This window comes from Balaenoptera physalus (assembly GCF_965194825.1).
Source record: "Balaenoptera physalus genome assembly, chromosome: 14".
Taxonomy (NCBI): Eukaryota; Metazoa; Chordata; class Mammalia; order Artiodactyla; family Balaenopteridae; genus Balaenoptera; species Balaenoptera physalus.
The window spans coordinates 71,004,309-71,020,474 of record NC_138893.1 but is presented as its reverse complement, the minus strand read 5'-3'; the positions used below and the strand labels follow the sequence as shown (position 1 = coordinate 71,020,474).

General features: G+C 44.2%; 1 protein-coding gene across 1 annotated transcript in view; it reads left to right on the top strand.

Moving 5' to 3' along the window:
• Positions 1-16,166, top strand: part of WDFY4 (WDFY family member 4) — a 277,765-nt gene that overhangs the window by 21,308 nt on the left and 240,291 nt on the right. The window contains exons 2-4 of the mRNA XM_082425453.1: positions 5,001-5,257; positions 13,957-14,071; positions 14,848-14,960. Of these exons, the coding sequence (XP_082281579.1) occupies positions 5,018-5,257; positions 13,957-14,071; positions 14,848-14,960 (468 nt within the window). The 5' untranslated portion in view covers positions 5,001-5,017. The remainder of the gene's footprint in view (positions 1-5,000; positions 5,258-13,956; positions 14,072-14,847; positions 14,961-16,166) is intronic.

Sequence of the window (16,166 nt, the reverse complement as noted above, 5' to 3'; positions counted from 1 at the left end):
GTGAATTAGAATGGTTTCTTCTTGCCATTCTTTATGCAGCCCTGAGAGGCTACTCCCCATGTCCTTCCTTTTACAAACAAAACTGAAGCAGGCCTACAGAAGGACAGGAGAGGGGATGGCCACAGCTTGACATCTGAGTCATACAACTTCTCCACAGGATTCACGGATCCCATTTTGTTAGAAATTCTTGTTTTTCAAAAGTCTGTCTTTTCAAGGGAACATGATTCAAGCGTCTCACTTCAGTAAACATGGCTTCTTAACTTCAGAGGCGATCTGAGGGGCTCTGATATTTCCCCTGGGTGTCCAGCTGTGTTCCCCAGGAACACATTTTCGCGTCTTGTGACCCAACACTCACTTTGTCTTCTCACCTGCTTATCCTAGAAACGTGGTGTGTTAGCAGGCCCTCTTGGTATAGCCCCAAAATGACTTTTATGTGATAGAAACAAGCTTAGCTTGGCTCCAGCCACCATCCTGTGTGTTGGGATGTCCGTGCTGGACTTGGGCTGGCTCTGTTGATGATGGGAATGTCGGTCTGATTGAGACATAATGACTTTCAGAGTCTGGGGGGAATCCAAGTAGAAAAAGAACTTATTTAGAAGAGGAGTCTGAGCTATATATAGCGAGAGATTTGGGTGCCATCAGCATATAGGTCCATTCATTCATTTATTCATGTATATGGTAACATTTTATTGAGCATCTACTCTGTGCCAACCCCTGATAAAGGTGCAGTGGTCTTCTTTCACAGAGCTAACATTTAGTGGATATGTGGCTCTCAGGGGTAATTAATGCCAGGGAAGAGCTGAGATCTTCTACAGTAAACTTTTGAAATGAGAACATGTGGCATCTATCTGAAAACAGGAAACTGTTGTGGGGAGTCCGGAAGGACACTGAGCAGCAGACAGACAGAAACGCATCCAACAAAATACGTAGTGAGATGCAACAAAGATGCCATTGTTTTTTTCTAATTAAAATTTTGTTTAAATTATATAAGTTACAGGTGTACAATAGAGTGATTCACAATTTTTAAAGGTCATACTCCATTTATAGTCCTTACAAAATATTGGCTATATTTCCCGTGTTGTACAATATATCCTTGTAGCTTATTTTATACCTAATAGTTTGTACCTCTTACTCCCCTACCCCTATATTGCCCTTCCCTCCTTCCTGTCCCCAGTGGTAACCACTAGTTTGTTCTCTGTATCTATGAGTCTGCTGCTTTTTTTGTTATATTCACTAATTTGTTTTATTTTTTAGATTCTACATATAAGTGATACCATACAGGATTTGTCTTTTTCTGTCTGACTTATTTCACTTAGCACAATGCCCTCCAAGTCCATCCATGTTGCTGCAAATGCCAAAATTTCGTTCTTTATGTATGGCTGAGTAGTATTCCATTGTGTATATATGTATCTTCTTTACCCATTCATCTGTGGATGGACACTTAGGTTGCTTCCATACCTTGGCAACTGTAAATGATGCTGCTATGAACATTGGGGTGCATGTGTCTCTTTGAATTAGTGGGTTTTTTGTTTTTGTTTTTGGATATATAGCCAGGAGTGGAATTGCTGGGTCATAAGGTAGTTCTATTTTTAGTTTTTTGAGAAACCTCCATACTGTTTTCCACAGTGGCTGCACCAATTTACATTTCCACCAACAGTCTACGAGGGTTCACTTTTCTCCACATCCAGGCCAACATTTGTTATTTGTGTTCTTTTTGATGACAACCTTTCTGACAGGTGTGAGGTGATATCTCATTTGTGGATTTGATTTGCATTTCCATGATGATTAGCGATGGTGAGCATCTTCTCATGTGCCTGTTAGATGCCATTGCTTTTTACCCATTAAATCAGCAAGAATTAAAAAATGGTAACTAAGGAAGTGTGGACTCAGGTACATGCTTGATAAGAAGACTGTACATTGATGAGGTGTTTTGGGAGAAGCTGTTTGGAAATACGTGTCCAGAGTCTAACATTTTTACCACTCTTTAGACCAAGCTATTTCCTTTTAGGAAAGTATTGCAATCTGGTATTTAATCATGAATATATGGAAAGGCTTGGACACGAGGCCTATCATCACAGTGTTGTTTATAGTAGTGAAGCATTGGAAATGACTTAAATGCCTAAATGTAGGGGATTAGTTAAATAAAGGATCAACATGGTTCTACAGCCACCACACACCATTAAAAATGAAGATGTAGAGGATCTTTAACAACATGGGAAATGTTCACAATACTTTTCTGTGACATAAAAAAAGTTATGAACTAATTTATGAGGAAAAAATGGATTGAGAGAAGATATTAGCGATTTTTAAAGGCAACAAGGGATCAGTTTCTAAAATATACTCTCTCAAAGCAACAGGAAAAAGATAGGCAAGGACAAATAAGCAAAGGTTATGAGTAATCATTTTTCAGAAGAGGAAATCCAAAAGGCTATGAATCATATAAAGAGATGCTCAGACTCATTAGTAAGTGAGAGAGAAGCAAATTAAAATGAGGGATTGAGACTTCCCTGGTGGCGCAGTGGTTAAGAATCCGCCTGCCAATGCAGGGGACACGGGTTTGAGACCTGGTCCGGGAAGATCCCACATGCCGTGGAGCAACTAAGCTCGTGCGCCACAACTACTGAGCCTGCACTCTAGAGCCCGTGAGCCACACCTACTGAGCTCATGTGCCACAACTACTGAAGCCCGCGTGCCTAGAGCCCGCGCTCCACAACAAGAGAAGCCACTGCAATGAGAAGCCCACACACCACAACGAAGAGTAGCCCCTGCCCACTGCAACTAGAGAAAGCCTGCACACAGCAACGAAGACCCAACGCAGCCAAAAAAAAAAAAAAAAAAAAAAATGAGGGATCACTTTACTTCAATCAGATCAGCAAACATTAGAAAGCAGGGTGATGTTAAGCAGGGGTATAGAGAAGATGGTAGAGGAGCCTGTGGGGGGAGTGTGGCCTGGTGCCAGCTTTCTGGAGGTATCTTAGTTGATGGTACTTGGTTGAACTGAGAGACATACACCCTTGACTCAGCGCTCCCACTTTGGTGTTTATACCCAGAGCCAGTCACATGCAGCCCCATGAGGGGAGTCTCGTGGGAATGTCCAGGACAGGATGGAGGGCAGTCTGAGAAGTCTCAGGCAATCTAACCATCTACTGCGGAGCAAACAAATCAAATAGGCACGTGATGCCCACTGTGTAACACGGAGCAGCGGTTAGAAGAAATGAGGTTTACAAATACAGAACCATGTGCTTGGGTCTGAGGTCACAATGTTGAGTGAGACAGTAAGCTGAGAAAAGATGCAGAAGGTCGTTTGGGGAACTTAAAATGATGCATTCAGAAATCATGTTCTTGTGCCATGTTTTATAAGGACTCGTGCTATCAAGCAGGTGGGCTGGGTGAGGTGGGGAAGACGGGACTGGGGGATGAAGAGCCAAGGGAAGAATGAATAAACCATCAGTGCCAGAGAAGAACCTGGTCCTGGTCAGGAAAGAGACCATGCTGAGACTGAGAAATGTGAGGCACCCCGCCACCTGTCCCTGAGGGTCAACCCCAAAACGGAAACAAATAAACCCGCACCAAGTCCCAGACAACCAACCAAAAAAAGCAAAAGTACAGATAAAAAGTTTGCTTCAACAGTATCATTAAACAGTATATTTGTAGATAAAAGCCTGAATATCAACAGTCATTTTTCTGGATATAGGCCTTGATATTCTTCCTGATATTTTTTTTTTCTTCTCAATTTTCAATGCTGAGCATACATGGCTTTTGTATAAGAAAATGACTTCTGCAAATGAAGCCTGAGAGCAATAAGCATGTGTGATAGAAAAAGGGCCAGGGACTCATGGAGTTTTGTACCTAAAGGGTGAGAATGTTCCAAAGAGGGATGACTCATCTGGCCACGTGACCCTTAGTTAACGCCCATTCTAGCCTGCAAGGGGTGTGTGTTTGGGCTAAAAATAAAGCATGACACACCTCCGCAGCTGCTTAGCCCAGAGCAAAACACCGGGAGACCCACCTCCGTGTCCATCTGTCTGTTTGCTGTCCCTTGACTGGTGGCTGTCGGTTGCTGGCAGGATGCCGGGATGGACTCCTATGTGGTGACGTCGTGGTCTGGGAAGGCTTCTTTCAGGGAACCTGGACACTCTGGTCCCTGCTGGGAGTTTCTTGCACTCCTGACAAAAAAACAACCGGCAAACCTTTGCTGTTCTGTGAGTCAGTCCTGATATGGCTACAGAGTATGACAATTGAAAAGTCAAGGACACAAATAAAGGTACCTTCTCAAGGTTACCTATCTGGTAAATCAGCCTTTGGCTAGTTTCATGGTGTATGTCCCTATCCTCACGCCTACTGACCCTGGGTCCCCGGCTTGTACACATTACTTTTGTGTGCACTAACAGAGAAGTTCTTTTAAGTTAACTTGGGGGTTTAAAGAGTCATTCTGAGGACAAATTCCTCTAAAAATATTGAGTGTGAAGCAAATGTTGCTGAGAATGAAGAATTTACATCCTTTTCATCTCATGTGGTAGAAGGAAGTTAAAATAGAAGATACAGAATTACATGCCTCTACAAATATTGGTGGGATATTTACACATCTATTCTATTTACTCAGCCTTTTTAAAGAGGAGCAGTGTCAGATAATCAAAAAACAGGCTTTGGTGTTAAAGGTTTGCATTTCAACTGGATGTCTCACTACCCTGGTGCCTTTTGGTTCAGTCAGTTTCCTTACTTACATAGAAAAAATAAGAATACCCATCTCTTTCGTGACAGAGTCTGTGTAAAGAGCCCAGGATGGTGCCTGGCAAACGTTAGATTGTCAATATGAGTCACATCTAAATTGGAATCTCTTTTTTCAGAAGTGTTCCTTATTTTAGTCAGTTTCAGATTCTTAGAGGAACCATCTGCAACAGGAACTGGACTGAATGAGGATGGTACCTTGTCCCACAGTCAGTTTCATCAGAAAGTGTTGTGACAGGACTGTTCATTTTTCTTCTTCGTTCTGAATTCAGATCTGCTTTGCTGAGGCATGGAGGCGAAAGAGGTCTCAGAGGCTGAAGCTGAAGACAGAGCTGAGGATCCAGGTTCTGAAAATAAAGGCCAGCCTGATGTTGCTCAGCCTGATTTCCCACCGGAAGGGCAGACCCCTGGCCCCACTGCCCTCTGGGAGATGCTAGAAAGGAAGTTTCTGGAATACCAGCAGTTGGCTCCCAGGAGCCCAGCTGAACATCAGAAGAGCCTGTTGAATCTTCTCCCACTATTCCTAAAGGTTGGTGTTCTCATTTTTGAAACTGTAAAAAGATGATACAGCACTCTGGGGACACTTCTGGGATGACTGGAAGCTGGAGTCAGTAGTTTTAATATCATCACAAGTGGTCTCTGACTGGTTGCTTAGAGGAGAGTGTGTGCTATTTAATAAAGATAGCAAGCAAGGCTCATCTCCCGGGTGAGGATGGGCTTGGAAAGGATGGACAGTTGGCTCTTGAGTACCATTGTCTCTTTAGTTTAAAAAAATGAGATTGTTTAACAATGATATTTTCAGTCCCAGCTTGGGAGCCAGAGGAGAAACCTGTACCTTCGGGAGCTAGAAAGGCATCTGTGTCCTGACATGTGAGTGGCAGGGTGGCCGGTAACCTCAAACACCAGTAACGCCAACACCAGGGCCTGGGAGAGCCGGAACATAAATTGTGCCAATAATGCAAACTGAGGTGTAATCCATGGGAGCAGCAAAGCAGTGCTCCCTCCCCTGGTTGCAGACACACAAGACAAGTCCAGCCTGTCCACTGGGCTGGCACTCTGACTAGTGGCAGCTGGTGACAGTTTGGGTACAAGGGATTTCCTTTATTGTCTTGGAATAAAGCTCCTGCCAGTGAGGTCTGCCTTATAGCTGAAAATATTGAAGTCTAACTGTAGAGTTGGAAATGCATTTTTTTATGAAGACTTAGTTTTTGCTTGACTATTGAGTTTGGGTTATTATTACAAAAACCATGTACCTACATTCAAAGTACGGAGAATATGAGATACTTTTCACATCTGAAAGTAAACTAGAACAGATGGAATCTTTGCAGGTTTTTATTGGGAAACCCCTTGGTTAATATGTTTCATCTCACTTATTAACCAGGAATACTTAAGGATTTCCAAAGATGACCCAGAATTTTCTTGGGATCATATTTATAGGATGCATGGAATACTTAAGCGTGCCTTTCTGTAAAAAATTGCCAGGTAACTTATTGTCCATGAATTCATTGTTTTTCTCCATGTTTCAGATTTGTATACTCCATCCAACTCACTTCACAGATTGGATAACTGGGGCATAGGGAACATACTGGAAAAGAGGAACTAGATAAGGAGAGAGGCCAGGTTTCTCCTTCCCAGCCATCCCTGCTCTAATGACCCCAGCTTCTGGGAGGTAGCTTTGTCTCACCCAGTTCTCAGATCAAATTTGCCTTATAAAAGGAAAAATGTGAGCATCGCCTGCCGCCCTCCCCCCCAAATCACTGGGAAGGCATATGCGGTTCAGCCATTGCACTGTATCTTTTCCACCCCTCTGGGCAGCCCTAGCTCTGATGAAAGGACTCTGCATCTGAGAGCCAGGGCTTGATACTTCCTTGCCTCTCTCCAGATTGTTGATTTGAGAACTCATTCATTTGTTGTACAAATATTTATTGAGCTCCTATACTCTGTTCTAGGGCCTGGTGCTATGAAAGTAAGGAAGACAGATAGAGGTTTTACCTGCATCTGTCCAGAGCAGAGGATAACTGACTAGCACCCAGAATGTGTTCTGTTTGGCTTGTAGGGGTTAAAAATGAATTAGTGCCATTTTTTCAAAGTGGAAAGTTTTCAGGTGAGACTCAGATTTCAGATTTCTCTTGAAAATATTTGTAGCTGTAATACCGATAATTGGATGGAGATGGTTAGGGGCACCTCTTTTAAACAGAAGATGGTCTTGGTCTCTCAGTTTACCCTAGTCCCCCACTCCCTAACATCTTTCACCCAACCCATATCACTCATTTATGTTATATGACCCTGTAGGCACTGACCTCATGGATAGCAAGCTGTTCCTATTATAACTGAACCTTGGTATTGGTCCATGTTTCCCAAACCATTTCCTGGTAACAGGAGGAACAATAGCCCTATTGTTGAATACATGGGCTTTCAAGTCAAACAGTAGGGCTCCAGTCCCAGCTCCATTGCTTATTAGCTGTGCATCCTTGATCAAGCTACTAAATATTACTGAGTCTCAGTTTCCTCATCTGTAAAGTGGAATCAATACCAATTTGCTGGGAGACTGTGAGGGTGAGATCAGATGAGGATTGTAAAGCCCACAGCACATGGAAAGCAGACATGATCCCCATCACCTTTCCACCAACCTCCTGGAAACTGACTGCACATGTGCAGTTTGAGATCCTGTCACCATGATTCCCCAAACTGCTGACAAAATCTGCTATGTTTTGGATCCCTGGAGCCCACCTCTGATGAACCCTGTAGAGGCAGATTATTACAGGCTTTTTATCATTTTCTTAAAATCTATATCTTTTATTAAGGCCTATATGTCTACAAACCTGTTGTTCTTATTAAGTTCTGACTAAGTTCTGCTTGGGAAAGGCTATGTCCCTGGGTTGTGGGATCTTGCCTAACTTGCCCAGACTCTTTGTCAGTCAGACCCAACATGAAAGCGGTGGTCCATGTGTAGTTAGAGCTCTGGCGAAGGTTGGCAGCGGTGCATGCCCCACCTCAGGGGATGTCACCTGCCTTGACCTAGTGAGTCTTGAGATATAACAATAGGTACTGTCTTGTGAGGCAGACTCCCTCAGAGCTGCTTCTTTGGCATGTTCTTCCCAAAGAACTTCCCTTTAGCCTCTTTGGCTTTCTCTCACATATGATTCCTCCCAACACACAGCAGGGGATGAACTTCTCCCTTATCCTGCCATTGTTTATACATAAATCTGCATCAACTATGAGGCAAATACAAAGAGGGGCTTGGTTGGTTCTAGTAAATTCTAGCCCCACTGCCTCCCAAGTTGAAGAAACACTGCAGGGTTGTTAAGGAGTAAACCCACTCAACATTTTGGTGACTGTCTTGGTGATAAGGAGTCTCAGGGCACTGGAATCCCAGCAGGGAGCTGCCCTGAGGGGATGAGTTAGAAATGAAGTTCTCACTGGGATCTGCAGGCTCTCCTCCTCTACCAAGCTCCATCACTCCCCTTCCTAGGTCAAAGCCAGGGCAAGTGGTTACTTTCACTGATGATAGGTAGTAATATTCACCAAGCTCTAACTAACTAAGCAAGGCATTTTGTTCCATGCTTACAAGCCCTTATAATAACCCTGTGAAGTAGGTGCTATTTTTATCCCAGCTTTATAAATGAGGAAAGGGAGGTTTAGAGATGTTGCATAACTTGGCCAAGATCAGCCAGCTGTTAGTGGGGAGCAAAACTTAACCTGGGCAGTCCACCCAGGCTCGTGTTGTTAACCATTGCGTTCCCTCGCAATGGTTCATAGAACGGAGCACATCTGGTTTCTTTCCCTATCTCATGACTCACTGGGCAATGGCTTTGCCTGCCTTGTACCTATGTCCCCTTTCATACAAAAAGAATGCCACCCCCTGCACATGTGCTGTTTGGATAGCTGACTCCAGGATGTTGCGGACAAGGAGGAGGTTTTATTGCAACACACAGGAAGCAGCACAAAGCCAATGACTTCCCAGAGTGCACAGCAGTGCTTGCAGGAAAGATTCAATTCACTGCTACTCTTTCTCTGCCAAGAGCCTTGGGTTTTGGTCTTTCTAGAACCCTTCCTATCATAAGATCTTACACCAACAGAAGAAGGCATTCTGCTAGCAAGCATGGGTAGGTCCTGTTGGCCTTCAGTTGAGTTTGCTTTGGGGGAAAGGGGACCACTTGGGTCCTCTCGTTGCATAGAGATATTGGGTAATAATAGATGGAGAAAGCTAGAGCTACAGATGTAGTTGTTGAAGATTGTTCTTAGAATATGTACTTTGAGAGAGGACAGCTTGGCAGCGAGACAGGGAATCCTTAGAAATTAGTGTAAAATTCCTCACTGTCTGGGACAGACAACCTGGGGGGTGGGGCTACATGGGAAAAAGAGGGAATCTGTGGATGCGGTAGATTAGAGATACTGTGGATGGGTTCACACTGCTCCCTTCAAGAGGTGACATCTATGTCCCCTCCCGTTGAATTTGGATGGGTTTGTGATGGCTTGACTAATGGAATAGGGCAAAAATGACATTTCTGGGCTCAGGTCTCAAGAGACTTGTAGCTTCTGTCACTTGAAATACTCATGCTTAGAACCCTGCTTCCATGTTGTGAGGAAGCCCTAGCAGCCCCGAGTAAAAGCCTATGTGGAGAGAAACCAAAGCCACTGACCTTGCAGCTGCACTTGCTGCTGAAAGCCAGCACAACTTGCCAGCCATGTGAGTGTGCCATCTTGCAAATGGATCTCTTAGCCCTTGTTCACTGCCCCAGCTGAGTGAAGCAGAGAAAAGCTGTTCCTGCTGAGCCCTGCCCAAATTGCAGATCCATGAGAAAAATAAATGATTGCTGTTATTTTAAGCCACTCAATTTGGGTCCAGTTTGTTATACAGCAATAGATAATCAGAACGGTAGGTAACATGGACAGGAATCCAGTTATTTCCTAGTGTGGAGGGATTGGAATTAACACTAAATCAGCTGTACTTGGAGATGAGTGTATTTGTGTGTGTGTGTACATGTGCATGTACACAGGTGTGTATAGCTACTCTTAGGCTAACTGCCTGGCCAGTGGTACAGAGTTTATACCATTGGGTGTGGTCAATTATTCTCATACAAACCCGGCATGGACCCAACTGACTATGGAAGACAGAGAAGTAACATTAAATATAATAACAAGGATGACCAACAGTTATTTCCAAGTGTGGTATCCAGAGGGGGTGGTGAGGGTAAATACCCCTTCTTGTCCGTCCCTGACTCTAACCCACTTCAGAGTGGGGCCTGCAATATGGTTTATTCCCTTCTCAGGTGAACAATATTTGTGTTATGTTAGTAAAGTTTTGATGCATCACTTTATTTTTTTTTTCTGTTTACAAAGGAGAGAATCAATTGTGTCACACTATCAGGGGCAACTCATGTAAAATCTCTGAAATGTTTTGAGTTCACTTAAAGGCCAAACCACCAAACTCTGAGGCAATGAAGAAATAGTAATACTGCAGTCACACTTGAAAACTAATCAGATTCTCTGTCATTCAAAGCTGGGGTTTTCTCCCATCTCCTCTAGAGCTTCTGTCTTCCTTATGCTCTGGAGACCAGAGCACCATTTTCTTTCTCTTTCTTCCATGTGAGGGGACAGCCACGAGGCATGATGGTGCAGTTTAGAGGATATAAGTAAATAAAAGTTTTAAAAAATATTGAGCAATATTCTCCCAGCATGAAAATCCCAGTATGGGAAAAAAATTAGGTCCTTTCAAAAGCTGCCTTAACTCTTTGGGGTCTCCACGGTACCATTCAGTAAATGATTGCCTCTGTGCATCAAACAGCACCCCAGTGGCCTGAAAGAGTTAATGGGGCCTCCAGAAGTAGCCATCTTGGTCCCAGGAAGGAGTGTGAGCCTTGGGAGAATCCGGCTGAGCGTACAATTACTGTTCAACTCACAGTGGCCCGATTTGCTTTATTGCAGAGTGCCTATTGGAGCCCCACTGCTCAAAGATGATCTCGATGCCTCTGAGTCAACTGCCTGCAAATTGGTCTTTGAGGGGTTTGCCACTGCAGGGAGGAGGCACAGGAATTTGTTAGGAAGATATCATAGCAGATGTGATATCAGTCCTGGGGAGGGAAATAATGTTACCACTGAAATTCCCAGCCAGAAGGACTGACTTTATCTCTCCAGAGATTAGCCTTTCCAGGTGATAGCTGGTTTCCAGGTGGTAGCCATACATTTCTTAGACATGCACATGCTACTTGGGTATGTGTGAGATAACTCAGCTCTTTACTCTGCTGCTTAACTGGTTCTCTAGGGTTACCCTATGGCTCAGCCTCTGTTTCTGTAAAGTGGGAATAATAATAATCCCAATCCCTATGCAGATTAGTGGAAACAATGCGTGTCAGTGCTTGGCCCAGCATTTGGCACAAAACCAGCACTCCGCAACACATTTGGCCATCGTTCTGCACACTGTGGGTCTCATAATCATGTGTTTGCTTATCAAATATTTGGTGAAGGTCTACTATGTATAATAGCGTTTAACATTCACCTAGTATTTTTGTAGTTCTAGCAAAGTTCTGATGTACTGCTTTTTTATTTACAAAGGAAAGGTGCGACTACGTTCGTTTATAGGGCAGAAAATTTTTAAGTATTTCAGATACAAAGTTTTGTTCAAATCAGAATACCCAAGTATTCACCACCCATATAAAAGAAATGAAGCATTTCAGATAAACTAAAGTCACCTGTGTATGAATTCTAGAACTCATTCCCCTTCCATCCTCCTCCAATGGTAACTCCCAACCTGCTGAATTATCATGCCCTGTGGGAAATGATATATAGAGAGACAGCAAGTTACAGAAGTATAGTACAGTATCATTCTAAAATACCTGTGAGACTATATGTAAATTATACAGTAATATGGGTGTATTTTTATAACCATAAGTAATATTATTGTGTAATTTATGTACAGTCTCACAGGTTTTTGTAGACGCATACTGTAATATACTGTTGCAATTTGCTTTTTCCACAACATTCTATTTTGGGGATTTATCCATATTGATACAGCTCTATTTCTTTTTCTTTTTCAGTTCTATATGATATCCTTATATAGATATGTCACAAATTATTCATTCATTATCCTATTGATGAACATTGTTTTTCCCAATCAAAAATAACGCTGCATGAATATTTCTTGTTCACGTCTCCTTGTGCACGTGTGCCAGCATTTCTCTAGGGACTATACCAAGGATGGGAATTGGTGGGTTTTTGGATGTGTGCCCCTTTAACTTTATTGGATTACATTAAATGCTTCTTCAAAGAGGTTCTTCTAAGTGACACTCCATCATAGAGTATGGGGGTTTCATGTTTCCTCACCTTCACCCACATTTGATATTGTCAGATTTTTCATTTTTACTAACCAGAAAAGTATAAAATATCTCCTTGAAGTTATAGTTTGCATTTTCCTGATTATTAGTAATTTGCCATTTATCTTTCAATAAGTTACCTGTTGTTTCATTTGCCCATTTTTTAAAAAATCGGATTGTTTTCTTATTAATTTATAGGAGTCTAAATACCATTCCTTTGTCAGTTATATGCATTGCAGATATTTTCTCCCAATCTGTGGTTTGCCTCCTCATTTTGTATATGGTGTCTTTTCATATAGAGAAGAGTTTTAAAGGTTTTTACTTTTAAACAAATGTAGTATCTATTGCAAGGAAACATATTGAAAATGATTTCCCTTTGGAAATTTTATGTGTTTCTCACCCTTTCTAGAAGGAGGATCTCAGCAGTAGACAGGAGTCCAGCAAAATTACATTTCATAGAGGCCACTAATTGGCACAGCAGCTTACCTTCCTGGTGGGAACCTGGGATCAGGAGTTGCCAGGAACTCAAGTCTGGGGCCGAGGACAGTCACTCCACTCTGTACTCAGCCTGTGACAAGAAGGGAGAACAAAGGGAAAAGGCTCGCATGAAAAGCAGATCTAGGGATAGGATTACTACGGAAACTGGGAGGAAATTTTGAAAAGAGTCTGGCATCCCAAGCAGAACTGTAAAAGACTTCTATTAAACAGTATCCTAAACAATAAGGGGAAAAAGTCTGAGGAAAAAGATGAGCAGATGGGATAGAGATTAAAGGGACAGATAAGAAAGGATTTTAAGGAAATTAAAAAGAAATAGGAGGTTAAAAACAATGACAACAACTTGGCCTGGGAAAGGATTTCCTAAGCTTGGAACTAAATCCAGAAAGCAAAGGAATGGACTGAGAAATTTCGTTTCATAGGAATTTCAGATTTCTGTACAGCAAAACCAAACAATACCAAATTTAAAGATGAAATGACAAATTCAAAAAAGTCGAGATAGTATTATAGACGAATGGTTAATGATTTTTATATATAAAGGGATTTTTAAAATAAATAAGAAACTAGTGAAAACTCCAATAGAATAATAGGCTAAGAGTAAAAACGGACAATTCAAGAGGCATGAAAAGCATTCATCCACTCTAGTTATCCAAAGATTGCAATTGAAATGACATATTTTTTCTTCTATAAGTTTTCTCATTTAAGATGAAAAAGCACCACAGTGCTTGATGTTGGCATGGGTGGAGAGAAATCAGCCCTTTTCCATGGAGCCCTTGGAGGCTAATCTGGTAAATTGTTTCTGGAGAGTGAGTTAGTAGTTAGTAATAGGTACCAAATCACTAAAAAAAAAGGAAAGAAACCCACTCTTTTAATTGAAAATCCTACTTTTTTAATCCTACAATTCCACTTTTTAGAATTTATCTGAAGGAAATACTTGCATGACTAAAACTAAGATATCTGCATGAGGTTTGACAAGTGTGTAAGAGAAGAATCAGTGAGACACAGCAATCGATGGTGAGGAAGGGGAGGGACGCAGAATGTAGAGAATCACTCTTGGAATTTCCCACTAGGGCAGGTGGGTGCCTGGTAGGGCCATTCACTGAGGCAAGATGCAGCAGGTCTGGGGGAAAAGCAGTGGATTCAGTTATGTGTGTTTGATGTTTCAGGAGCACGAGTTCAGGGGAGACGTCCAGGGGCCAGTTGGAGGTGTTTGGAGCTCAGCAGGAAGTAGAAGAATTCCTAGGCACTAGTGTAGGGAGACAGTGGAAGCTGGAGGGTAGGTGATTCAGTGGTCTTCGGATGCACCTGGGAAAGCGAGTTGAGCCATTGGTTTGGGCTGGCAGGGAGGGAAGGAGGTGATTCTGATGCCTTGCTTTGTAGCTTTGACATCTCTGAGAGAATCCTGTATGTTGCACTTCAGGCCTGGGAACACTCCGTGGGGATCATCTGCTTTCCCAGTCTCCAAAGGCTGGCTGAAGATGTTTCCAACCAACTTGTCCAAGAAATACAGAAGGCACTGGTGGGAAAGCCTGCAGGTAAGAGAAGAGAGGTCCTGGAGAACTTCACAGTAAGCAAAACAGCTCTGTAGACCCCTCCCAGGCCTCCGGCTAAGCCCCTCTCTGCTTTCTAGAGGAGTTAGAGTAGTGACTTCGAAAGCCCACGGAAGGCCAGGTTCTGCCACTGAATACCCTGGAGAGCAAAGGAAAAGGCTAGAAGAGGGAAGAGAAGAGGGACTTGGGAAACTCTGCTGCTCCTGGGAGGGACACAAACACACACACATACATACACACACAGACACACAGAAACCAAAGCCAAGCATGTTTCCTGCTGCAGGTCTCCTGACTTGCACCCTTCCACTCAGGGAGCTGGACCCCAGAGGCTGGGCTATGAGACTGAGGGCAGGAGGGAATTCCAGGGGGAAGGAATGGCTTGAGCATGGTGTAGATTGCAGGAATCCCTGTGACCAAAGGGGCTGTGTGATACAGGAAGTGGGGAAAAGACACTGGATTGTGGCAAGTCCAATTGCTGAGGAGCTTGTTATTATTATTTAGCAATAGGGAGCCATTGACGGTTGTTGAACAGGGAGGGTGGTATGGTAAAGGCTATCCTCCAAGGAGATTCATGTGGCAGAGTGTGAAATGTTTGCTACAGATGCAGGTGTCATTGTTGGGAGGGCAAGAGGCAGAAGTTCCCTAAAGACGCTAAGGCACATCTCATGGAGAGAGGGGTCCTAGTGGAGGGAAGCTGGGTGACCAGGCCACCACGCTGCCCTGCTGGTGACCCTTTCTCCCCTCCCCCACACTCTTGCCAGAGCAAGCACGGGTGGCAGCTGGGCAGTTGCTGCGGTGGAAGGGAGATGCGGATGCAGAGCAGGATGGCTACCTGCTCCTGAAGTCAGTGTACGTGCTCACGGGGACAGATTCGGTAAGTTCCAGGCCCCAGTGGCCCAGCCTGGGTGCTTCTCACCTGTGTACAGAGGGACGTCCCAGCTCAGGGTAGTGGCATGTCTCAAGGGTGTCTTTATTCTCATGAAACTGATTTATCGTTTTTCCTTCCCTACTTCCCCTCGGATATAGAATGTGGACTTCAGAGTCTGAAATTCATATTCACATCCTGCCTTTTCAGTTGACAAGCTGTGTGTAAGCTTGAGCAAATAATTTGACCTCTTTGCGTCTCTGTTGTGTTGTTAATTCTAAAATTGGGGATAATAATGCCTCCATTCTAGGGTTAGTGTGAGGATCAACAATGACTGATGTGTATGGACTGTATTTCCTGTGTGTCAGGGTGAGGCTGGGTGCATCCCACGCATTGTACTAATTAATCCTCCCCAAACCCTACGAGTCAGATTACAGGGATGCTGCGCTGGTGACGAGAAGTCAGGCTCGCCCGTGATACGCAGCTGTCGTCTGTCTGACTCTGTGCTCTGAGCCACTGCCCTTTACTACCCCTGCTAAATTCAGACTAAAGGAGCAAGGCCCGTCGGCACCTGCCCCGTGCCTCCCCAGAGACGGAAGCGACGGCTCCGCCTTCCCTTCCCACCCAGGCCCCATCCTGGCTGCGGTCACGGCCTCCCACCACGAAGCAGGGACCTTGAGTGGTTTGCCGATGACCGGTGTCCTCTCAGGCAGGACAGTCCCTGGGAGCTGTGGCCATCAGCAGCAGTGGCCGAGGCCCCGTGCAGGGCAGGCCCAGAGGCTCCTCCATCTCGCAAGGCTGCCCACTGTGAGCGTCCTGGCGCCCAGACTAGGAACAGCAGGGAAGCAGGCTGGGGTGGTGGCTGGCCTCTGTCTAATGGTGAACAGAGGCATCAGACAGGCATTTGGAGACAGTGCCAGGAGGTGAGAGAGGAGCACAGCGAACAGTTGTTCACCGGCGGGAGGACCATCTGACTTTTCCTCCATGTAAACTGCCTGGACCACCATCAGGGACAGTGGCCTGGAGCACAGGGTGGGGGCTTTTCAGCCCCTGGAGAAGGACTGTTTTCAGTCTGAGTAGTAAAAAGTAACCTAAAGCTTTGTTTTCTGCTGCGAGGAGTCTGCCCCCAAAGCAGTGAGAGAGTAAGCAGGTGGCCTCCTGGGGAGGCAGTGCAGTTTGGAGGACAGGGGGAGCCACCCTGAGTGCAGTCATGCA